The 25,898-nt window shown below is 41.1% G+C and overlaps 1 protein-coding gene across 2 annotated transcripts in view; it reads left to right on the top strand.

Moving 5' to 3' along the window:
* evc2 (EvC ciliary complex subunit 2) overlaps nucleotides 1–25,898 on the top strand; it is a 175,567-nt gene that overhangs the window by 118,939 nt on the left and 30,730 nt on the right. For both annotated transcript variants that reach the window (XM_087980025.1, XM_043674234.2), the window contains exons 17-18: nucleotides 14,693–14,920; nucleotides 25,447–25,655. In XM_087980025.1, the coding sequence (XP_087836151.1) occupies nucleotides 14,693–14,920; nucleotides 25,447–25,655 (437 nt within the window). The remainder of the gene's footprint in view (nucleotides 1–14,692; nucleotides 14,921–25,446; nucleotides 25,656–25,898) is intronic.

Here is a 25,898-nt window from a genome sequence, read left to right as displayed (position 1 = left end):
GATGACTGACCTCCAACAACTTCCTATGTGCCAAGTATGACTCCAATTCCAATCCCCTTTGATTCCAATCTTGCTAGGGATCCTTGGATCCACACTTAGCTGAATGTGGCCTTGATGTCAAGGCTTGTCACTCTCACCTCACCTATGGAATTCAGCTGCTTTGTCCAAGTTTGAACCAAGGTTGTAATGAGGTCAGGAGCTGAGTGGCCCTGGTGGAATCCAAACTGGGCATCAGTGAGCAGGTTATTACTGAGCAGGAGCTGCTTGAAAGCACTGTTGATGACACCTTCCATCACTTTACTGATAATTGCAAGTAGACTGAGGGGGCGGTAATTGGTCGGGTTGGATTTGCCCTGCTTTTTGTGTACAGGATATACCTGGGCAATTTCTGTCAGATAAATACCAGTGTTGTAACTGTACTGGAACAGCTTGGCTAGAGAAGCAGCAGGTTCTGGGGCACAAGTCTTCAGCACCATTGCCGCAATGTTGTTAGGGCTCATAGCCTTTGTAGTATCCAGTGCTTTCAACAGTTTCCTGATGTCCTGTGGAGTGAATCAGATTGTCTGAAGACTGGTATCTGTAATGCTGGAGACCATTGAAGAGGCCAAGATGGATCAATCACTCGGCACATCTGGCTGAAGCTTGCTGTGAAAGGTTCAGTCTAATGTTTTGCACAGATGTGCTGGGGTCTCCCATCATTGAGGATGGGATTATTTGTGGACCCAGTGAGTTGTTTAATTGTCCACCACCATTCACAACTGGATTTGGCAGTACTGCAGAATTAGATCTGATCAGTTGGTTGTGAGATTGCTTAGCTCTATGTTACTTGTTGCTTATACAGTTAGGCATGCAATTAGTGCTGTTGGTGGCTTCATCAGATTGACACATCCATTTTAAGATATACCTGGTGCTGCTCCTGACATGCCCTCCTGCACTCTGCGTTGAAGCAGGGTTGTTCCCCCTGGCTTGATGGTAGTGGTTGAGTGGGGAAAATCCCAGGCGATGAGGTTGCAGATTGTGCTGGAATACAAATCTGCTGCTGTTGATGGCCCACACTGCCTCATAGATGCCAGCATTTGAGTTGCCAGGTCTGTTCAAAATCTGTCTGATTTAGCATGGTGATAGTGCCACACAACGTGATGGAGGTTATTCTCAATGTGAAGACAGGACTTCATCTCCACATGGACTGTGCGATGGTCACTCTTACCGATACTGTCATGGACAGGTGCATCTGCAGGCGGCAGATTGGTAAGGATGTGGTTAAGTACATTTTTTCTTCTTACTGGTTATCTCACCAATTGCTGCAGACCCAATCTGGCAGCTGTGGACTTTAGGACCGGACCAGCTCGGTTAATTGTGCTGCTGCTGAGCCAATGTTAATGGTGGATATTGAAGTCCTTCACCCAGTGTATATTTTGCACCTTTGCCACCCTCCATGCATCCTCCAAGTGTTGTTTAACATGAAGGAGTACTGATTCATCAGCTGAGGGAGGAAGGTACATGATAACCAACATGACATTTCCTTGCCTGTGTCCAAACTCATAGAATCATACAGATGTACAGCACGGAAACAGACCCTTTGGTCCAACCCGTCCATGCTGACCAGATATCCCAATCCAATCTAGTCCCACCTGCCAGCACCTGGCTCATATCCCTCCAAACCCTTCCTTTTCATATACCCATCCAGATGCCTTTTGAATGTTGCAATTGTACCAGCCTCCACCACTTCCTCTGGCAGTTCATTCCATACACGTACCACCCTCTGCATGAAAAAATTGCCCCTTAGGTCTCTTTTATATCTTTCCCCCCTCACCCTAAACCTATGCCTTCTAGTTCTAGACTCCCCACTCCAGGGAAAAGACTTTGTCTATTTAACCTATCCATGCCCCTCATGATTTTATAAACCTATATAAGGTCACCCCCCCAGCCTCCGACACTTCAGGGAAAACAGCCCCAGCTTATTCAACCTCTCCTATAGCTCAAATCCTCCAACCCTGGCAACATCCTTGTAAATCTTTTCTGAACCCTTTCAAGTTTCACAACATCTTTCCGATAGGAAGGAGACCAGAATTGCATGCAGTATTCCAACAGTGGCCTAACCAATGTCCTGTACAGCCGCAACATGACCTCCCAACTCCTCTATTCAATACTCTGACCAATAAAGGAAAGCTATGTACCTGCGACTCCACCTTCAAGGAGCTATGAACCTGCACTCCAAGGTCTCTTTGTTTAGCAACACTTAGGAGGACCTTACCGTTAAGTGTATAAGTCCTGCTAAGATTTGCTTTCCCAAAATGCAACATCACACATTTATCTGAATTAAACTCCATCTGCCCCTTCTCAGCCCATTGGCCGATCTGGTCCAGATCCTGTTGTAACATGAGGTAACCCTCTTCGCTGTCCACTACACTTCCAATTTTGGTGTCATCTGCAAACTTATTAACTGTACCTCTTATGCTCACATCCAAATCATTTATGTAAATGACAAAAAGTAGAGGGCTCAGCACCGATCCTTGTGGCACTCGACTGGTCACAGGCCTCCAGTCTGAAAAACAGCCCTCCACCACTACTCTCTGCCTTCTACCTTTGAGTCAGTTCTATATTCAAAAGACTAGTTCTCTCTGTATTCCATGAGATCTAACCTTGCTAATCAGTCTCCCATGGGGAACCTTGTTGAACGCCTTACTAAAGTCCATATAGATCACATCAACTGCTCTGCCCTCATCAATCATCTTTGTTATTTCTTCAAAAAACTCAATCAAGTTTGTGAGACATGATTTCCCATGCACAAAGCCATGTTGACTATCCCTAATCAATACTAAAGCCTGATGTGGCATTATATGTGTGATTTCTAAATATTTTAATATGATTAATTTTGGATATTTGTATTTTGAAATAGTGGCATATGGGTTTTCTATATGCTGAAAGGCTTTAAAGATGTTTATGTAGGTATTCTTGTAGCCATTGTGCTTTCTCCTTTTAAAAGCAATCTGAAATAAATAGTTTTGGAGGCTGAGGGAAATTTGTTTACATTGAAGAGTCGATGAGTGAAGAAATTAAACAATGTAATGCATTATGTTTCAAACACAAGCCTCCGGAATTTTTTTTTAAAGCAAACATCAAATAGCTTGAAAGAAAAGGTTGGAATTTCAGTTTGGCAGTTTGCAGACGTCTTAGCTAAAGCTAAAAGTGTAAAATAGTTGTCTCTGAAAAAGAAAGGTAGCTTAAGACTGTTAAAAAGGAGCTTACCTCATTGTGACCAGATATGTTGATTAAAATCCTAAGGGTTTATTTGAAGCTGAGAAAGTCTAAGCGCTATGTATAAAAGATCCAAGAAGAGGCTATCAGATCCTCAAGATGGTGAATTGAAGTGGCAGCTAAATTAAGCCTATTAGTTGTGAAAATAAGGAAACTCTCTCTGATGTGAGAACTGTAAAGGAGCGTTGTTGTGATTAATTGGATTGCATTTTATGATATATTTGGAAATTTTTAAATTTAATAAAAAGTTTGGTTTATTCTATTTTACCTTCTTTTGAAAATAAACCTCAGCTTTGTTACTAAACATGAATCTGCACCAGTGTGTGTTTGTTTTTCAGTAAAAGATCACCTTGTTGAAGCAAAAAGAAAGGATTTACCAAGCCAGATTTCACTTTGGGATCTGATGTATCCAGTCATAACTTTAGGTGGAACCATAAGAGATGTTGCTCATGCTGTCCCTTGGTCAGATTTCTTCTTTAAATTAAATTAAATTAAATTATTTAAATAATACGATGGAGTCTCTTTCCAGTCTTCATTGGATAGATAATTGCACCTTGACTCTTTATTGTAATTTCAATCACATACTTTTCTTTTATCCCCTTGGTAGTTTTTCACCATGACCTTCTGACTACCACTGAACTCTCCAAGTGTCAAATCAAATGAATTAAGACCCATCTTCACTTTGCCTTGCATTTCTCTTTGCTATTGATAGGAGACCTAAAGCAAATTAAATTTTGTCCTAGCACCATGTTAGGTGGGGAACCTCAGGGTTTACTGGGTAAGAGATCTCCACATTTTCCTCCTTGTGTCAAAGAAAACCTTTGAAATTATTGATTAACTTGTTATCTAGAAAATGTTTCTGGAAAGACTTCTACACTGATATTCTGTGCTGGGTCATATCATGGTATTAGTGTGTGTTAAACTTTAAACTGTGGACTGTTTTCTAACATTGACATTTCTGGCAATGCACAAATTAAAAACCAACTTTTCAAACCCCCATTGCTTTGAGATGTGTGGAATTGAGGACAGACTAAACATTTAGCCACTTCTTTAAATGTAATTAGATTAGATTCCCTACAGTGTGGAAACAGGTCATTTGGCCCAACAAGTCCACATCGACCCTCCGAAGCGTAACCCAGCCAGAGCCATTTCCCTCTGTCTAATGCACTAACACTATGGGCAATTTAACTTGGCCAATTCACCTCATCTGCACATCTTTGGACTGTGGGAAGAAACCAGAGCATCCAGAGGAAACCCAACCAGACACTGGGGGAATGTGCAAACTCCAAAACAGTCAGGTCCTCCCTGGCAGAGAATTGAACCCCGGTCTATCCCATGACAGGCAGCAATGCTAACCACTATACTATCAAGGGATTTCTATTCATTCTCAGGATGTGAATAGGCCAGCATTTATTCCAAAACCCTGATTGCCCTTGCAAAGGTCGCGGTGAGCCAGCTTATTGAATCGCTGCAGTCCATGTGGTGGAGGTGTACCCATATCCCATGAATGCATAATAATTTGGATAAGTTTACCATAGCTATTGACCAAATCAAGGTACTCTTTCCTTTCCACTCCAAAGGAACCATATAAACATATTCCCATGGTTTTCCTTTGTGCAATCATGAAATTAAAGGAGCAGCAGATGGATCATTTCTAATTCTGACAAAGACTTCACAACTTTTAACCACTTCTTCTATATCTCTATCTACCTTACAAAACCAAAAATATATTGTTACTACTTTTTTCATATGGACTGCATGCTCTTCATAATGTAGGCGAAAGTGAGTACTGCAGATGCTAGAGGTTAGAGATGAGAGTGTGGTGCTGGAAAAGCACAGCAGGTCAGGCAGCATCCAAGGAGCAGGAAAATCAACATTTCAGTCAAAAGTTTCAGTCAACATTTCAGTTCTTACAATTTATTTCTAATCCTTGACAAAATAATGATTTTTTAACAACAAAGAACTCTGCCTTGATCTAAATTCAGTTCATATTGAAATACTCCTACAATTTCTCATCATTACACTTTTTTTTAGCCAACCATACATGAGGTAATTGAGCTCTTTCCTGAACACCAATCCTCGCAAGTTTTTCTCCGAACTTATCTGGCATGTCATTTGTGGATATAATGTTATTCTCAGGAACCTCAATGGTTAGATATGGATAAGGCTTCTCAGGAAGTCTTAAATAAGTCAGCATGTGCACAATCTATTAATTTAATGACATTTAATATCATATTGAAGGGTCATCTGAATCAGTGCCCATCGCCGTAGCAGTGCTGTTGCTAAGGCAACTATTCCTTTCTATGAACCGAAAATGACTGTCAGGACTTGATCGTGAATTAGCAAAATGATTTTTCCATCATGTAAGTAGTTGTGGATCTAAGTAACACCATGAATGATAACTAATGCCTCTTTCACAACTTGAGCCAGTCTGCTCTGATATTGTTAAAGTACATGAAGCATTTGTTACAGGGTTCTTCACACTAACTTCAGTTATTAAGATAACACCACACCTCATCCTGTGGTGAGTCAACACATGCTAAAATCTAGCTGTATCTTGGGATCAGAGTGGGTCAAAACAGCTTCACTTCGGTGCTTTCTTCTCCTTCCACTTCAGTTCAGTGCCTTTGCTCAAAGCCACATCAACAAGAGAATTTCTTTAATTGAGAATGTTTTCTGAAGCATTGACTCACTTGCTAACTGTTTCCTTTAGAGTATTCTGTGTAATCTCATTCTTAGTTGTATCATAATATGAGTCCGGAGTTTCATTAGTTCCGATATATTCCATTCACCTCTTGGACAATATTGACTAAAAACCAAATCAAAATCAATTTAGATCATGTTACTATGTCAAGTTCCCTTCATTAAAAGAGAAAATTATAGTGCTCATGTTGATCCTGTTGTTTATGGTGCTCAATGCAATACTCAACCATCAATCATTTAATAGAGAATAATTTGTAATTATTAAATCGCTTTTGTGGGAACCTGCTGCCTACAAATTGCCTACAGTTTTTTTTTCTGCATTCTAACAGCAAAGGCACTACAAAAAATAAGTGAAAAAAACAATTGGTGAGGAAGGCACAAAGACTCTGCTGAGGGGTATAGACAGGTAGCAAAGACTTGAAAATGGAATATATGTGTGGAAATTCAGTTTGGCAGAAAGAATAAAGGAGTAAAATGTTATTTAAATGGATAAAGACTGTAGAAAGCTGCAGCTAAGAGAGATTTAGGAGCCTCTGTCCATGAATCACCAAAAGGTAGCATCCAAGTTTCTTTTGTCCGTTCACGAGACGTGCGCATCACAGGCTGGGCCAGCATATATTGCCCATCCTTAATTGCCCAGTTGACAGTTTGGAATCGACCACATTGTTGTGAGTCTTGAGTTTTATGTAGAGCTGGTAACAATGGCAGTTTCCTTCCCTAAGGGACATTAATGAACCAGGTGGGTTAAAGTACAACTGGTATAGGGAAGCTAATTGGAATGTTGGCCTTTAGTTCAAAGGGAATCGAATATGTACATTGTGCGGTTTTAACAAAACTCTACAGGGCAGCAGTCAGACCTAAGCAGGAATACTGTGAACAGTTTGGGCTTCTTATCTAAGGAAAGATATATTGGCATTACAGACAATCGGAGAACGTTCACTCAGTTGATATCAGAAATGGATGAGGTTTAATCTTTAAGTATATACAAGACTGAAATGGGCAGAATTTTAATCAGTAAGGGAATTAAAGGGGAAAGGCAGGAAAGTGGAGTCAAGGATTATCAATCAAAACAGCTATGATCTAATTGAATAGCATAGCAGTTTTGATGGGCTGAATGGCCTACTTCTACTCTTACATCCTATTGCCTATACTGAGACTGCTGTGTACCCTTATTTCTCATTGTCCTGTTTTTTGCTTTTGCCCTCACTAACTCACTCTTAACTGCATCTATACTATTTGACTCCATATTCACATTTTAACCATTCTCTAAGGGATTACTGCAAGCGAAGCAGTTGAGAACTGCTGTTAATACAGTCCATTATTTATCAAATATATATCAAGTGTGTCCAGATAGCTTTTTTATATCTTGTGTTTATAATCCTAATGGAGCAGCCTTTGTTCTGAACCGAGTATTCTTTTTTTGTTGTTGAATAAGTAAACGTTTTCCCAGCAGTTGACCATGGCATTTTCACATGAGAAGAATTGCATTTGAGGGTGAGTGTTTGCATGAAGTTGAATGTTATGCTTTTCTCCTTCTGTACTGCCTTTTTTTGAAGGGTAGCATTAGTTCTAGCTCTGTGGAAAGTTCAAGTTCAACTATAATTATTACTTGGCATGCGGTGTCCTCGACTTGCTGAAACAGATCAAAAGACTGACATTTCAAGTAGAAAGTTTTCATAGTCCTAAAAGGTGTCCTGCTTTGAAACTGCTCGTGGAGGTGATTAATGATTCTGGTCAACTAGCAGTTATAGGAAGGAAATAGACTGATATGTGTTAAGAAGCAAGTTGTAGAGATATTCAATAATGTTGCTTTGTGCCTTGGAAAAGTTTCAAAGGAGAACTGTGCTTAATTCCCTGCTTAAAGAACTATAGGTACTCCAATTCAAACAGCTAGACCTTTTTACATTTGAGCAACATGACTTCAAGGTGACCTGATATAGGTTTATAAACTAATGAAAGGGCTGGAATGTATGTGTATTGATAAATTATTCCAATTTCACAGCTTGGGAAAGAGCAGGAAATATATGTTTAGATTTTGCAAAAGTAAAAGTCATTTGGTTTTACATAACATGATACTGCTGGAAGGGAAATCTTTTGTCAAAACTTTGTCTTCATCTTTCATCAGGACACATGCAAGAATACCAAATTTCAAATGCTCAGAGCAATTTATACTACAAAAGGAAAGGGTGTTGTTGAGTTGGAAGTTGACTTTGAGCATTGCCATGGAGAAGGAAATATGGCCGGTCTATGTTAGGCAGACTATTTCAAACATTTGAGCAACTGATGAAGCACGCTGCCTCAAGCTGCTACAATGCAATGGATATGCAACTGGTACACAAGGTGCTGCTGTCAATCCAAAATGACTTATTGTATACTGTGTAACAGAACAGCATTGTGATTGTTATCAATGTAATGCCCGATACATGGGCTGTATGTCCCACAAATTAGCTGATTGAATCAAGCAGCATGTTCTTTGAGTTATTTATAGTACTTAACCAAACCACACTATCCATTAACTACTGTTAAAGATTTTTCCACTCACTTAATATTGCTGTATATGTATTTTTGTAGAACAAATTAGACACACTTCACATGGAGCAACAGGCATGTATTCAGTTGTAGACATAACCTGCTTGACTGTGTGCCAGTGTAGGAGATACAAATAATATTTTCCTATGAAATGTTGGGTAATGAATGAGTGAATTTGAGTCCCCTCAGTAGGTTAATAAGACTTGCTGGTATATAAAAAATAGAGTAAAGGAAACTGAATATGCTCGTTTTCATATTCTTGTAAATGTAGTCAATTTTCACTTCCTTTTTGTATAATTAAAAATGATTCAAGGTATGGCCACTGGAAATGTCTTTGTATTGACCAAATAGTAGTCAGAGTAGGTTATCCACGTTCTTGCCATCGTTAGTATTTAGGCAGATTGCCTGCAATTTCCAGTGACAGGTGAGATATGCCACTGCAGATCAGAACTCAGAATACCTCCCCTATTATGTAGATAGATTCCAATTGATGGGAGTGAATATTACTGAAGATTTAGAGGAGTGAATAACTGCATTTTAGGAAATTTGAAGTCCTCTACGCTGTAACTCCCAAGCTTGCACATCAGGATTGTACTAAATAGCTAGGAAATATCTGAACCGCCCTCCACCACCACCACTCTCCCCATAGAACTGCAGATGCTGGAAATCTGAAGCAGGAACTCGGCAGGTCTGGCAGCATCTGTTAAAAGAAATCAGAGTTAACATTTTGTGTGATGTGACCCTTCTTCAGAACCTCCTGACCCCTTAGACCTCAGAACAGGATCAATTTACCCAAAATGTTAACTCTGCTTTCTCTTACAGATGCTGCCAGATCTGCTGTGTTTTCCTAGCAATTTCTGTTTTTGTTTCTGATTTCCAGCATCTGCAGTTGTTTTGCTTTTCTGTTTAGTTTTTTTTTCCCAGCAGTTTCTGTTTTTGTTTCAGAAAATGCCTGAGCTTGCCCCTGTTATTACTCATACAATTGTTGCACAAATATTAAGTGTCTACGTGTCTCTCACTGCCTACCTTTTAAAATTAATTCTATTGTTCTTGGATTTGATTCTTCTGCTGTTAACTTATTTTTAGCACAACTGCTAAAACCGAGTAGGTTATGCAGGAAGCTGCTTCTTGTATCTGACAGGTTTTGTCATGAGTTATTGAATGGGTGTGAAAAGCCATTTCCCTGTGCCCTTCATCTGTCCACTGTTCCACTGATGGTTATGACAAATCCTGCAAATGTCTGAAATGGGGCATGAGGGAAATAATTCATAAATCCAATTAAGAAGGAAGTATGCTTCAAATTATTAGACCCACAAAGCATTCCTGAAAACTCTTGTCTTATGGTTTTGCTGATAGATATATGGCACACGCTGAGGGTAGTCCCAGCCCTGGTACGGTAATGCTATTTTCAGCTCAAATGCGACAATTCACCCATCAACATAATGGAACAAATTTAATGAAACAATACATCTCATGAATGCCTTGAGGTTACAATGTTACTCATATTGAAAAATAGAAGCCTTGCAGATATATTGCTTGTGAGATTGTTTATTTGCCACTGGATAAATTTGGCAGTTTGACTCTAAAACTTAATATCCCACTTATTTCACCAGGAGGACTTCCTTTATCTCAGACGGTCATGTTGAGACAACAAACCTCCATATTCTAATAGGACAGTAGGGGATAAGCCATCCCAACTTATGATGGAGGTGAGAGCAGACCAGTCTGGGGCTTAGTTTGGATCCATGATTTCCATAGTTTTAAATCCCATTAAAGTTTTTTTTTCGGTGCAGCCATAATATTTCTGCATAAAGTTACACTGCCTCCAGCTTTGCATTTCGGTATGTCTTGCAAAATTCAAAGGATTGGAGCATTTTAGGATTAGTTGGCTCTCTGCTGGAATTACTTCCAGCTGTTTCTGTTGTTGGGAGTATAAATGTGGGTGCAGTAACTCTCATGGGACCATCTATAGTGTGAGCTGCCAGTAACAAGATACATCTTGAGGGGTAGCACTTTGTGTGTTCTAACAAAACACAGAAGTCCCAGTTTTAAAGTGGGACAAGAAATAGAGTTTGGCGTTCAAGTTGTGGTTCTGGAGTTTGTCATAGGATCTCACTGCATTCGAGTCAATTATTGAGCTTTCAAAGAATTTGCTCTTCTGTTATTTAGCCTATATCTCTGGCCATGTAAAGAGCTACTACTTAATCATAAAATCCCTAAAGTGTGGAAATAGGCCATTTGGCCCATTGGGTCCACATTGACCCTTTGAAGATCATTTCACCCAGACCAAACCCCCTACCCCATCCCTGTAACCGTACATTTCCCATGGCTAAGCCACCTAACCTGCACAGCTTTGGATGGTGGGAGGAAATCAGAGCACCCAGAGGAAACCCACACAGACATAGGGAGAATGTGCAAACTTCACATAGACAGTCATTGAAGGGTGGAATTGAACCTGGGTCCCTAATGCTGTGAGACAGCAGTGCTAACCATTGAGTCACCATGCTGCCTACAAATAATGTAACTAATTATGCTTGAGTCCATGAATGTACATATAATGTCTGGGTGTTCAACAGGAGGACTCTATTGAAGTGAAGTCAGTGTGTCTGTCTACAGTGTCATGATTTGGAGATGCCGGTGTTGGACTGGGGTGTACAAAGTTAAAAATCACACAACACCAGGTTATCGTCCAACAGGTTTAATTGGAAGCACACTAGCTTTCGGAGCGACGCTCCTTCATCAGGTGACAATCACCTGATGAAGGAACGTCGCTCCGAAAGCTAGTGTGCTTCCAATTAAACCTGTTGGACTATAACCTGGTGTTGTGTGATTTTTAACTTTGTCTACAGTGTGTGTGCCTTATGTTAGAGATCTCATAACCACAGACCAAAAGGGAGATTTTTATATGATTACATTGCAATACAAAGATCCCCTTTATATACAAAGCAAAATTGCATACATTTATATTCGTTTCAAGTTACCCGAGTTACCAACTATTTACATGAATGTTCTCATGCCTTAACAGTTCATTGTTCCCATCAGACTATGCACATTCATTGCATGCACAGTCCTTAAATCATCTGGTCTCTTTATTGGCATGTGTGCTTTGGTACATATTGTCATTGGCTGTTCATCTCAGTAATATTGTATCAACAGGGAGTGCCATTTCTTCTTGCTGGGGCATCAGTTGGCGGATAGCTGACAACCTCTGGCTCTGATGGTTGATGTGTGATCTATGCAAGTGGTACATTCACTTCTTCCTGATCAGCCACCTGCAGCTCATGAGCAACTTCTCCTGTTGGGTGCATGTGCCTGTGGTTGTTAACGATATATGTGGTCATTCACTTCTACGGTGTAAGATCGAAGTAACAGTTGCAGGTCCCAAGCTGCCACTTTGACTGACTTGTTGAGAGCATTGAAGGTTTGTACCCTGACCATTTCCCTGATACTTAACACTGGCAGTGGTTCAGCAGTCTTGTCAAAATAGTCTTCAGCTTACTTCCAAGGGCTTCATTTTTGGATTGTGATGTTGAGCCACTTACCACAGGTCTGATAAGGTCATGACATTTCATGAAACAGTAGAGTCTACTGATATTTTATGTTGAGCTGACGTTCTCCTCTGCAGTTCTTATTCCAACAGTCACAAATCATGTCTCACCTATTGACTTAACTGAATCAGTTTGGTGTAGGGTGTATAATGATTCATCAGAACCCAAAGCCAAGGGTTCTATAGTGACCATATGTATCTGTTTGTTGTTCATTTTAGCCTGACCCTTGTGCACAAATTGATTCAGATTCTTGAAGTGAGAACATTGCTTTGCCCAGACTGGACATGTCTTTGCCATTGCATGATGTTTTCTGCAGTATTTCCATCCTACCCCTTGTCCATGATTATTCTTCTCTTTGTGCCTGGAGGGTTTTTCAGCAAAATGCAAGATTAGTTTGCTCTGCCACAAATGTGTTCAAGCTGCTGATTGATTTCCGCACATGTCAATCTCCTGCATATATATTTCTCTTCTTTCACTAGCTGGGTCCCATGTGCCTCATACAATCCTGTCTTTAATTAGATTATCCTTTAATTCTGAAAATTGGCAGATTTCTGTGAACTGACTTAATGACATTATATTTTGATCTATGGACTCTTTCCCTTTCACCCCAAATATTGGATACGACCCATTCATTTGTAATGTTAACTTGGCGCTCAAAGTATGCCTTCAAAGCTTTTAAAGTTTAAGGTTTAGAGTGGAATATATTTGGAAACAGTCTGATCCCAATTGTGATGAAAGTGTAGTCACTTGTAACAGTTCTGGCTGGCCCAGTAAATCTACTGCTATTTCAAAACTCTGCCATCATGTGTGGAAGAAATTCCAATTTTGTACATTATCCCCTGTCATTTGAACAGGACCAGTATGGGAAAAGCTGAAGACATGTTCTTTCAACTGATGGTTTAACTGTGGCTTGCCTTGTTGATCTCTGTTTTTGTTTTGCTGGCAGCTCACAGCTCCATATGTACCTGTACCTCCCTGTATTTGGTTTTGCTTTCTTACAGCTCTGCAGCACTCACCTCAATCCCACTTCTAACACAATACTTCACATGTACAACCAGCAGTTTGTTGAACATAGGGACTTTATTGAGGTAAAGTTAAGATGTCTACCTATAGTATATGTGTTTCATGGTAGAGATCATGTGTATATGGCAGACTTGGAAGGACATTTTTTTTTAGATTACTTACAGTGTGGAAACAGGCCCTTTGGCCCAACAAGTCCACACCAACCCTCCAAAGAGCAACCGACCCAGACCCATTCCCCTACATTTACCCCTTCACCTCACACTATGGGCAATTTAGCATGGCCAATTCACCTAACCTGCACATTTTTTTGGACTGTGGGAGGAAACCGGAGCACCTGGAGGAAACCCACGCCGACACGGGGAGAATGTGCAAACTCCACACAGACAGTTGCCTGAGGCGGGAATTGAACCCGGGTCTCTGGCGCTGTAAGGCAGCAGTGCTAACCACTGTGCTGCCGTGTGTTGCAATCTAAATATTTCATCTGCCCCCTCACCCTCCAAGGAGTGTTGAAAGTGGTGCATATCTTAATAGGTCCTTCCTCACTTCATCTGGCAGGAATCATACAAGTTGTGCCTCCCATTACTTTCTCTTAAGAATGTCATAAACTTATTTTTCTCTGAGTCAGGCTGCAACCCTACTTTGGTGATTAGGCCCCACCAACCTTTTGTGGGATTCTTGACTGAGTCCTGCGTTATGCACTTTACAATTTATTGTGGAGGGAATAGGTTTAGACTATTGTCAGGTTCCCACCCACCCACCCACCAGAACTGTCATGTTTTTTCGGACACGAGCAGGTATTTAAAATGGAGGCCTTTGTTTCTTCAAAAACTGATGTTGAACACCAAGTTCCCAAAATTATTTACTTGGCAGGTTTGAGAAAAGGAGTGCTGCAAGATACAGAAGAACTTTTCTGCAGTCAGAGTGATGGATATATGGAATGCTCTGCCCCAGAAGGCAGTGAAGGCTAAGTCTCTGGATACTTTCAAGAAAGAGATGGATAGAACTCTTAAAGATAGTGGAATCAAGGGTTATGGGGATAAGGCAGGAACAGGATACTGATTGTGGATGATCAGCCATGATAACGGATGGTGGTACTGGCTCAAAGGGCCGAATGGCCTACTCCTGCATCTATTGTCTATTGTCAGATAAATGTATGACAAACTTGTTTACTTAACTTAGCGTTTAATTTTCTATGCTTGTTAGAGTCACAGAGTTTTTAATTTTTGACAGCAGTTTGGTTGAATAAATATGCATTACCCAATGTTTCTCTTATTCAACCAGCATTCTGTTGTTTACTCTTGTCTCTCTTCTTTGTAAGTTTTGATCTAAAGATTAGAATTAAGTTTATTTTGTATATATTTAAAGTTTTAGAATGTACTACAAAATGCCCCTTCATCAAGCATTTATAATTGATTGTAAGTCTGCTTAGTGCTTCTAATATGTACTATGATTTGAGGTTAACTGCAGACTGAGTGACGTTAAAGACAAAAGTTCACCTTTTACATGATTTCTTCTCCTAAAATGCTCCAAATAACGGCTGTACTTAACGCTGCCAGTGACTTGCATTTTTATTCTGGAGTTCTTATTTGCTGTGAATGTCACAATACGATGCTGGCTCAATGTCGTTCCAGGTCCATGCTGAGCTGCTACAGCAGAGAGCTAATCAGATGAAGGATCTGGAAGAAAGCCTAGGAGTCTGCATGGCTTCAATTCAGTTTTGCAAAGCTGAGAAGCAAGTCAGCGCCCTAGAGATTCATGCTGCTGTTCTCAACCTTCAGGCACTGCTGTTAGACGAACTAAGCACAGCAGGGTCAGTGCCCCAGTCTGAGTGTGCCCGGATTGTTCAGGAGCATGTTTGCGTGAGTGTTATTTAAGAGAATTATACATTAAGATGAAACCTAATTTTCTCTCTTCTCATTCAGATTATATATGCTTATTTTAACCCTTCTATTGTAACCCTTTTTGAATGACTGTCGTGCATTTCCAAAATGTGAATGTTGCCTTTTATGTATTTTTTTAAAATATTATTATTATTATTATTATAAAACTTAACTTTGCAAAAACTTGGTTGACTGAGTGTTGGGGAAAGTGAGTTTCTGACAAGAGTGGGTTCTGTGTAAAGTTAGATTGTGGGAGATGTCCTTACCTTCACTGGGCACTGCCTTCTTATTTCTTCTTGGTTTGAAGTGCTAAGCACAGCGAAATGAGTGGGGGTGTCCTTCATGCATTGACAAAAATCAGTATAAATATTCAATGGTCTGGGTGGATGGCATCACTCCAATGGGATTTTAAGCTCAGAATGTTTCACACAGAATGCATTGGATCTAGGGACAATGAAATCCCAGGGAAGTTGTTTTTACATTTCTTTAATGTTTCCTTTTGAGCTTAGTTATGCTGCTTGGAATCCCACGAGAGATCTTTGGACTCACATTGCTCAGATGTCTGTCCATGACTACAATCTTCACAGCACGCCCCCTTCTTCCCTTCATTCCCCTCTTCATTATGTATCTGGCTAAGGATTAATCTTTGGATGTTCCCTGCTGTTATACAATTCCCTGCTTCCTCCCATTTCCATTCTCACCTACCCACAGACGTGTACTAGCAGCAGTGTTTATGTATGCTGGGATGTACCCATGCCCTCAATAACCATGATGTATGCTGGGATGTATCCATGACCTCAATAACCATGAAGCAAGCTTGCTTCAGGAAGGTTGTGTGTAAGGTATCTGCAGAATTTAAGGTCAGTTGTATCCCAAAGCTCACTACTAGCTGGCCTGGGCTTTCCTGAACTTGAAGAGCGTGGTGCTGGAAAAGAACAGCTGGTCAGGTAGCATCCGAGGAGCAGGAGAATCGATGTTTCGGGCATAAGCCCTTCATCCTGAGCTTGTCCAGGTATTTTATAATCAGCTTGTTCAGAGATTTTATCTCTGAAGCACTTGAACCCAGGCCTCTGTCTCAGAAGTAAGGACGCTACCACTGCACCACAAGAGCCCCTCCCCTGAATTCTTCTACCTGTGCTCAAAAACTCCCTCTTCATCCCCAATTATGTAACAGTCACATCCTGAATAAAATCAGGCCTTTGGACTCGGTCCTTCTGAAATTATATTGTAGTGAAGGGAGGGTGTTGTGCTGTGCAGCGTTGAAGTGGGGTATGGTTTTGTCACTACCATAGATAACAGTAGGAACAATTTGAGCAGGTGAAAGTAGGATTAACACGCAATGCTAAATGAAATTCCTTTGCATAATTTGTTCAGTAGTTTGTTGGTAACAATACACGAAACAAGATTGAAGAAAATAAGTATTTTGTCAATAAATTTCAACAACTTGCTCCTTTATGTCTTGGTGAATTAATTGAGATTCTACTCATAATGTTTGTTTAAATTTAGTTTGAATCTTTAGTGACCACATTCATTGTAATATAGATAGTAGTAATTTTACACATGGTTTATTTAATACCAAAGTCAATAAATACAACAGAAATGTATTTCAATACAGTTGCTACTTGAAGTTGTAAATATTCCCTTACAAAAATCCACAATGGAGTTGCGATGAGTCAAATTCAGATAATCTGGAATTCGCTTGTATTCAAGTTGTCAACCATTCACACTGGCAGAACAGCAAATATAGTAAAAGGATGTCTGCAATAAATCGAAGGTTTGACTGGTAACTGCAGATCAGTCAAACTTGTGCAAGTTTTCATATCACCGAAGCAACCAACCAGAATGGAATTTGATCATGGTAGAGCACAAAATCACCCAGCTCTTCCTAAGCCATCATTTGACATCAAGATCTCCCAGTGAAAGTACATCAAAACCTCTGTATGAATGGCTAAACCTGTGATAAAGTTAGAAGTGTTGCCGAGCAGAAAGGGAGTGAAGTTGGTACAAGTGGAAGATGGTGGTGCAAAGCGAGAAGCAGCTTTCATTAATGAGTTAAACATTCCATCATCCAGTTTACCAACTATTCTAAAGCATAGCGGTAACATTTTGGAACAATTCAACAAGCAGACACCTTCTCTAGCAAGGAAGAGAACGAGAATGGCTGCCTTTCTGAAGTTTGAAGAAGCACTACTCATGTGGTTCATGGCAGCTTGAGCAGACAATGTTCCCATCTCCAGTCCAATCCTCCGGGAAAAGGGGAGTTGCAAAGAGCCTGGATAACAAGGAATTTATCTGCAGCGATGGATGGCTGGACCCATTCAAGATGAAGCATGGCATTGTCATCTGTGTGGTAAAAAATGAGGGTATGTCACTTATGGCAGCACTGACAGATGATTGAAAGCAAAATGACCTCATGCACATCCTGATTGAGTGTGTACCAATAAATATCTTAATCCCAGATGAAACTGGACTTTTGCAAGATTGCTCTTTGATATTTATAGGTGAAAAGTGTCATGGTGGAAAGTGAAACAAGAAACATGACACTAAGGTCAGTGCTAAAAGGCTCCCATTTCTTGTGAGGGGGAAGTCAATGCAACCGTGATGATCTTAAGATGCCGAAGCACTGTCCACACTGTGATGAACCCACCAGGACGACCTGAAGCATTTTTGAAATTTGATCAAGAAAGTGGACAAAATGTATCAATGGCAGAAAAGGAAGATTATCATCATTACAGACCAACTGCCCTGCGCTACCCAACATCACTGGTATCAAGAGTGTCAAGCTGATATTCTTGCCTCTCAGCAGCACAGCAAAGTTCCAATCAATGGATTGAGTGAGGGTGATTCGGAATCTTAGAATCAACAACCGATAGCATCTTATCCTCAGGTTATTTAGGTCATTGGTAAGAAACGGCAATAGAGTCCAACTGTTCTAGAGGCCTTCTTCATGGTAATGAAGATGTGGAGGGTGGGCCATGTTCATGGTGTTGAAGGTGTGGAGTATGAGTCGTGTTCATGGTAATGAAGATGTGGAGGATTGGCCGTGTTTATGGTAATGAAGATGTGGAGTATGGGACGTGTTCATGGTTATGAAGATGTGGAGGATGGACCATGTTCATGGCATTCAAGATGTGGAGGATGGTGATGGAAACAACAGTTGCCAACTACCTACATTAAGGTGGATTCAAATTGATTAACTATGCTCAAGGTGCCATGGGTGACTCACTCTCCCTAGTTTCTCTACATACAGACAAAGAAAGACACCATTTTGACTGGGATAACACACATATCCTAGGACAGGCGAAACAAAGACACTTATGAGAATTCTTAGAGGCTTTGCATTCTAACCAGAACTCCATCAATAAACACATCAAGTTAGACCCTAGCTACCTACCTTTGGGGGAAAAAAAACTGGAAATGACATCACCCACCTTAAGCTAAACAGTCTGCAGAAGGATATTGGCAGATTGAGCAAAAACTTGGCAAATTGAATTTCATGTGGGGCAATGTGAGGTTATGGAATTGGACACAAAGAATGGAGGAGCTGAATACTATTCAAATGCAAAAAAACTTCAGAAAGCTACATAGCAGAGAGAGTCTTCATCCATGAACCACAAAAACCTAGCATCCAAGCTCAACAAGTAATGTGGAAGGCAAATGGAATGTTGGACTTTATTTCAAATGGGTTGGAATATAAGAATAGGGAGCTTTTGCTGAAATGATAAAAGACACCTGTCAGGCCTCTGCCAGAATACTGTGAACAGTTTTGAGCCCTTTATCTAAGGAAAGTTATATTACATTGGAGAGAGTCCATAACGTGCTGATATCAAGTATGGAGGGACTTTCTAATGAGAAATTGAGTAGATTTGGCCTGTGTTCACTGGGATACAGAAGAATGAAACGCAACATTACTGAAGCGTAGAAGATTCTAAGGGGAATTGGCAGGGTAAATGTGGAAAAGTTGTTTCCCCTTGGAAAAGCGTCTCGGACCATAGCACATAACCCCAGAGTAAAAGGTTGCACATTTAAATCAGAGATGAGGAGGAATTTCTTCTCACAGAGGATAATGACCCTGGGGATTTCTTTACGGTGGAGAGATGTCGAGGCTGGATTCTTAAGTATATTCAGCACTGAGTCAGATAGACAGACTTGTAATTAGTAAGAGAATCAAGCGTAACAGGGAGAAGGCAGGAAAGTGAAGTTGAGGATTACTGATCAGTCATGATTGCATTGAATGGCAGAACAGGCTTGATGGATGAATGGCTTACTTCTGCTTCTACATCTTTATACAATCATCATAGAATCCCTACAATGTGGAAACAGGCCATTTGGCCCAACAAGTCCACTCCGAAGAGTAACCCACCCAGACCCATTCCCCTACCTTATTACGTTTACATTTCCCCTGACTAATGCACCTAACCTACACCTTCCTGAACACCTATGGGCAATTTAACATGGTCAATCCACCAAGCCTGCATATCTTTGTTCTGTGGAAGGAAACTAGAGCACCTGGAGGAAACCCACGCAGACACGGGGAGGATGTGCAAACTCCACACAGACAGTTGCCCAAGGCTGGAATCGAACCTGGGACCTTGGCGCTGCGAGGCAGCAGTGTCTTGTGGTATTAAAAGCAGTTACTTGGTTGTAAGGTACTCTGAGTCAAACTGACACTTTGAAAGACACCCATTAATGGACCATGCGTCTATGGGAATGTTATTACTAGGTGGAGCCACAAGTGTCAAAGGTGAAAGAGTTAAACATGACCGAAACATGACAAAAACCACCATGTTTGCTGCCCTGAAATACGTTCCAAGCAGGAATCCAGTAACCAGACTAACAGTTTATTTCATTAACTTTTAAACCAATTGTAACATCTAGGAAAATGCAGCAGCAGTTATAATCAGTATGTAAATTTCTTTGTAAATCACTTCTGGTGACAGTTCATTAGTCTGGTCTGTATGCAGATGCAGTGAAACATTGTCTGACAACAAATCAATCATTTTCTCATTTAAATCAGGGACTCTCCTATCAAGGAAATTTACAGACTGATTAGAATTGTTGCTGAATTACCCTAGTTTTAACTCTTAAATCTTAAATTTAGATAAGGTTATGTTGGCATGATGTCATGGGTGCAACTACATGGATAGATAATGGTGCCATTTTTGAATTGGGAGCATACACACTGATTTACTACCAGTCTCCTTTTCCTTCCTGAGAGAACTACTATGTTGGAACATGAGCAATAGTATGTAGGCCACTGTACACCCTGGTTCTGAATACGAGTTGAATGCTCCCTTTTAGGGAAGACTGAAAGTCTGCAGATGCTGGAATCCAAAGTAGACAGGCAGGAGGTTGGAGGAACACAGCAAGCCAGGCAGCATCAGGAAGTGGAGAACTTGATGTTACAGGAATAACTCTTCTTCAGGACTGGAGGTGGGGGTAGGGGGAGCTGCAGATAAAGGTTTGGGAGGGTTATGCGGGGGAAGAGGCGATATGATAAGGTAGTGATAGGTAAATACGGGTAGAGGGTACGATCTGGTTGTTTGATGGGAGGAATGAATCCAGTTGATAGCTGGAAGAAAGAGTCAGTTGGAGAAAGGGAAGGGAGAAGGCAGGACTGGAGATGGTGTTGGATGATGGGTAGGAAGGTTATTTAAAATTGGAGAACTCAATGTTGAGTCCTCCGGATTGTAAGTTGGCCAGGCGGAAGATAAGGTGTTGTTCTCCAATTTGCGGTCTGGAGCTCAGTTTAGAAAGCCTAACTCCAGACACCGCATGAAGAATTTTAGACAAGAGAAAGCCATTAGCCTATCAAAGTTTTCCACTAAAGCAATCTATTTTTTGATTTTGTAAACTTGCCCGGAGATTACTCAAACATTTATAATTTATCACTTTTCCAGTATAAATTTACTAACTGTTTACTAGTAATATGCTTGGCCTTCTGACCATACTCTGAAGTAATCTGGTTTATTTTATTCAAACTGCTTAACTTTTATTTAACTTAACAAGCTGCTTTCCTCAACTACAGATTTTCTAGGTCAAGGATGACAAATCTTCCAAGTTTAAGAGCAAGCAAATTATATATCAACAATAACTTGAGCCTTAATATGATAAAGTTTCCCAGAGGCACAGGTTTTAAATATAAGCTCTGAAAATGTGCACCCAAGGCAAGCTCACATTCAATCCATAACCATTTAGTGCACATTGGAAGCGGGGTGTCCAGTAATTCTCACTCATGGTAAACTGCAATGAATAACATAATCAGAAATATCATACTCAAATTTTGGGCTCAATGCACAATTTTCCATTCTGATCTCACACCATGGAGGCTCCACTTGTTGATAACAGTGTATTCCATTAAACTCCCTGCAACTAAACAGAGAAAAGAAATGAACTGTACACCTTGTCAATAATATAACTTTTTTTGAAAACTCAGTTTATTAATCAACAAAGTTGGATTCCATTCTTTAAACTTCATCTTCCATTTCCAAACCTATTCACCTCTCACATGCCACCAAATTCACCCTCTGTTTATCTTGCATTCTCTTCTTCCAACTATTGATCTCAATCCTCTTTCCATCATTTAATTTTTCTACCCATCTCTTAACCTCTGGTAGTTCATTTTGCACTCACTCCTTCCTTTCTCTTATTCTTTAATCCACATTCTAGTTGCCTATTCAGTGCAGAAAACTTTACGGGTGGAATCTTTCCCTAAATGGTGGGGCTATGATGCGAAATTTGGGAGAATCACCCGATGAATCAAGCAAGGCCTTTCTTGACTTTGGGAGCAATAAATTGCACTTTCATATAATTTCTGGACATCGACATGCGCTTCTCACTAGTGAGCAGTAAATGACCTGGGGATTAGCAATTTTTGAGAAGATTTGTAGCTCAGGTTGATGATCAGTTAGCTCACTGAGCTTGAAGGTTTGTTTTCAGACTTTTCATCACCATACTAGGTAACATCAGTGAGAGTCTGTGGTGAAGCATTGGTTGTATGTCCTGCCTCTCTATGTATAAGTCTTGGTTTCTTAAGGTGGGTGCTATCATTTCCAATTCTTTTTTTCAAGGGAAGGTAGATATGATCTAAGTCGATGCGTTTATTGATGAAGTTCTGGTTAGAATACCTGGGGATTATTGCTCATTATCACCCTCACTGTTGCTTAATCTTGTCTCATTAATAGGCACTCTTCTATTCTACCACCTAAAACAAGGATTAGACACTAGGAATTCCTGACATGAAGGCAGAGATTGTCTCTTGCTCCCCAGATCTCCATCTTGGATACCGGGTACCAATATCTCAATGCACCACCATGGGCAGCACCCAAATGTACCCTACACCCATGGATGTTCTCACCCAACGTGTGGCACCCTCTTTGCACCAACATGACACATCTCTGATTCACTTGCAGTAGACCTGCCATGCTACGTTTTGGGGTGTACTGGCAGGTATCCTTGAAGGGTTGCTGCAAAGCTACTTTGCAAGAGATAGACATCCGGCTCATAGATTGGACAAGGGTGCACGTTTACTCTTACCAAACCAACATTTTCCTAGCTACCACAGGTTCTGGGGAAGGGTCACCAGATCTGAAACCATAACTCTGATTTCTCTTTACAAATGCTGCCAGACCTGCTGAGCTTTTCCAGCAATTTCTGTCTTCGCACGCTTACTCTCTCAACTCGCACTCACTTTGCGCCGAACTGGATTCTCACAGCATCTCTGCCTTGGCTTGTCTTGCCTTTGGGTGGCCTTTCTCCCTCAGCCGCACGTTTTAAAGGCCCACAGTTTTGCCTTGCTGTTGAGTGCAGACTCTAAACCAGACAGCTTGAGTGAGTGGACATGTTGCTGAATGGTACAGTGCTATGTTAATCTCACACTGCATGCCAACTAGTCTGCGTATGCATCAAACATATGGCTATGCATTATTGTCGAAGGGGAATGGTGTTAAATCTAGTCAAGGATACCTGCTGCCTTTCATGACATCCTGACACAGACAATCGAGGGGCTTGGTTTCAATTGGACATCCAGTTAGAGCAGTCTGGGTCAGGGGATCTGTCTCACTATAACCTGGAGTGTGGACCACAGTCATCCCTGCAGCTCCACTGTAACCAGCCAGCAGATTTAACGGATTGTCAGTTGTAGAGATACATAAGAGATCAAGGATCTGACCAGTCATCATTCGGAGCTGACTCTTCTAGTACCTTATGGATTGGAGCACAGTTAGTCCTGGAGGATAATGCATGGGTATCCAACAACATGGGCAACACAGTGCCTCAGCACCAGGAACCCAGGTTTGATTCCAGCCTCGGGCAACTGTCTGTGGAGTTTGCACATTCTCCGCTTGTCTCCGTGGGTTTCCTCCGGGTGCTCCGGTTTCTCACGCCATCCAAAGATGTGCAGGTTATGTGGATTGGCCATGGGAAATGTAGGAGGGGGGCATATCTGGGTGGGACTCGATGGGCTGAATGACCTGTGTTCATGCTGTAGGGATTCTGTGACACCAATGTTTTAGCAAACTGGGACACCGAAAGTTCAGGATTGGATTCAGCAACCTGGGATGTGGAGGGTAGAAGGATAATGAAGGAGAGATTTTGATACATAAAGGGGGTGTAGCCAATAGTGCAAGAGAGACTTGGGATGCTGGGAGGTGGGGAATGGTGATGGATGGTCACTACTACCATGGCCTCAACTGGAGAGCAGTGCAAAACACTAGTGGGCATGAGCAGACTGTACTGATGGGGCCAGAGGAATTAAAGATGATATTTGGAGTCACCGTTCATGGTAGTGGGTGGGAACAAGTGGGGCTTTAAATGAGATGTGCTGTCAGGGGAGGTTCTGGGGTGGCCTATAAGGACTACCATTTCAACGCAATTGGGTCCAATCCTGTGGCTTACTTAAAAGCAATCTGGAGCAGAATCATGAATGGAATTCTTTTCCCTGCCTAGGCACCCCTCCTTTTGCCACTGGCACACAGTCATCGAGTCATACAGCATGGAAACAGATCCTTTGGTCCAACCAGTCCATGCCATACATAATCCCAAACTAAACTAGTCCCACTTGCCTGCTCCTGGCCCATATCCCTCCAAACCTTTCTGAAACATGTATCAATCCAAATGTCTTTTAAACGTTGTAATTGTACCCACATCCACGACTTTCTCAGGAAATTCATTCAACCACCCCACTCTGAAAAAAAAATTGCGCCTCATGTCTTTTAAAATCTCTGTCCTCTCACCTTAAAAATGTGCCCCCTAGTCTTGAAATCCCCCATCCCAGGGAAAAGAAATCTACCATTAACTGTATCTATACCTCTCATTATTTTATAAGCTCCTAACAGATCGCCAGCCTATCCAGCCTTTCTTTATAACTCAAACCTTCCATTCCTGGCAACATCCTGTTAAATCTCTTCTGAACCCTCTCCAGCCTGATAATATCCTCCTTATAACTGGGTGACCAGAACTGGACACAGTATTCCAGAAGAGGCCTCACCAATCTAAGCCTGAAGCCAGGCCTGACCCACAGATCCACTATGGACAGCACAGGAAAATGGATCCTGAATCGACTGCAGCTAGAATGGGAATCAAACATTGAGCTGCTGCCATCAATCTGATCCCAACCAGTTATCCAGCCAAGTGACCCAACTGCCGAATGAGGCCAAGCTGCTTACGCTTAAGGTAGCCTGGAGTTATGGCTAGTGATGATTGAAGCTCCTATTCCTTTCCAGCACAGGGGGGCTGATCGGGGGCTGACCAGGAACCTCTCCTGCTCTTACCACCTGTCCTGGTTGTACGTTGGAAATATTTACAAATTGATAGTCAACCCAGTTGGCCAAGTTATGACTAGATCTCCTTTGGCCTTCGTGTCTTGGGATGGGACTTGAATCCATAGCTTCTGTCTGAGAGGTAGGGCCACTACCCCTGCACCACAAGACCTCTTGCCCTCAAGTAATTCGGCACAGCTCAGGAATCAAACCGAGGCGGCCTGAGTTTGTATGACTCAGCTATTCACTGACTGAGTCATCAATCAATTTTATGGCTTTATTCTGTTCCTGTATGTAAACACTCTATCAGAAATGTCAGGATCTCCATTCATGGAAGGGATGAGTCAAAAAGAGCAATTAACAAACATTTCAAAACTCTTGTAACTTTGGAAACTGCCTTTGCATTTTGTAGGTGTGACACTTTATCAGAATCTGAAGTTCTAATGAATGGTATTGCATAAGTCAGCAACCTTACTTCTAATTGATCTTTAGGATATTTTCTATTTACCATTTTGTCTCAAATGTATAGAATTCATTTTTGTATAATCTCTTATTTTCTTAATGTTGATCTGCTTGTGTATTTTTAAGAAATAAGTCTGTTGAATCATATCCTAAAAGTTAGGTTGTGAGAATTGTTTTGGGTGTCTGGCATTCCAGAATTTCCACAGAAAGTGTTTCTTCTGACCTCACACATGGTCTTTGTCTGTTGATCCAAGATTGATAGTATCTTGCTTTTTCCTTCTGCAGAAGCTGGAACAACTCGTCTGTTTGCATTCAGCGATGCTACAGCATGAGCTTGCTATGCAGAGTGAGCTAACAGAACAGGACAGCTGGACGTTGACAGAGAGCAGATACCCCACTGAAGATGATACTGCACAAAGCAGCAGTCAAATATTTCTCTGTCTACAGCAGGCCATGTTCAAGTATCAAGAACTGATAGACACAGAGACTCAGAGGTAACAACCCTGTGTTTTCTAGGGAGAGAAAAACATTCTGAATAATTTGAAAGATTAATATTTGCAAAAAAATAAGAGGCAATGGTGCAATTTCAGATACCACAACCCCATAGTATCAAATGGTGAGGCTTAGTTCATGGTGAAGGCCCACTGCATACTTATGCTATTAGGCAGCATTTTGAACAGTGAGGGACCTTGTAAAGAGCAAGCTCCATGTTAAAGCAGGAAGATTCCCATGATATA

This window comes from Chiloscyllium plagiosum, unplaced genomic scaffold, assembly GCF_037043375.1.
Source record: "Chiloscyllium plagiosum isolate Xiang-an unplaced genomic scaffold, Cpla_swu_hap1 HiC_scaffold_36, whole genome shotgun sequence".
NCBI lineage: Eukaryota > Metazoa > Chordata > Chondrichthyes > Orectolobiformes > Hemiscylliidae > Chiloscyllium > Chiloscyllium plagiosum.
The sequence above is the reverse complement of the archived record's forward strand: the minus strand, read 5'-3'. Positions and strand labels throughout refer to the sequence as shown.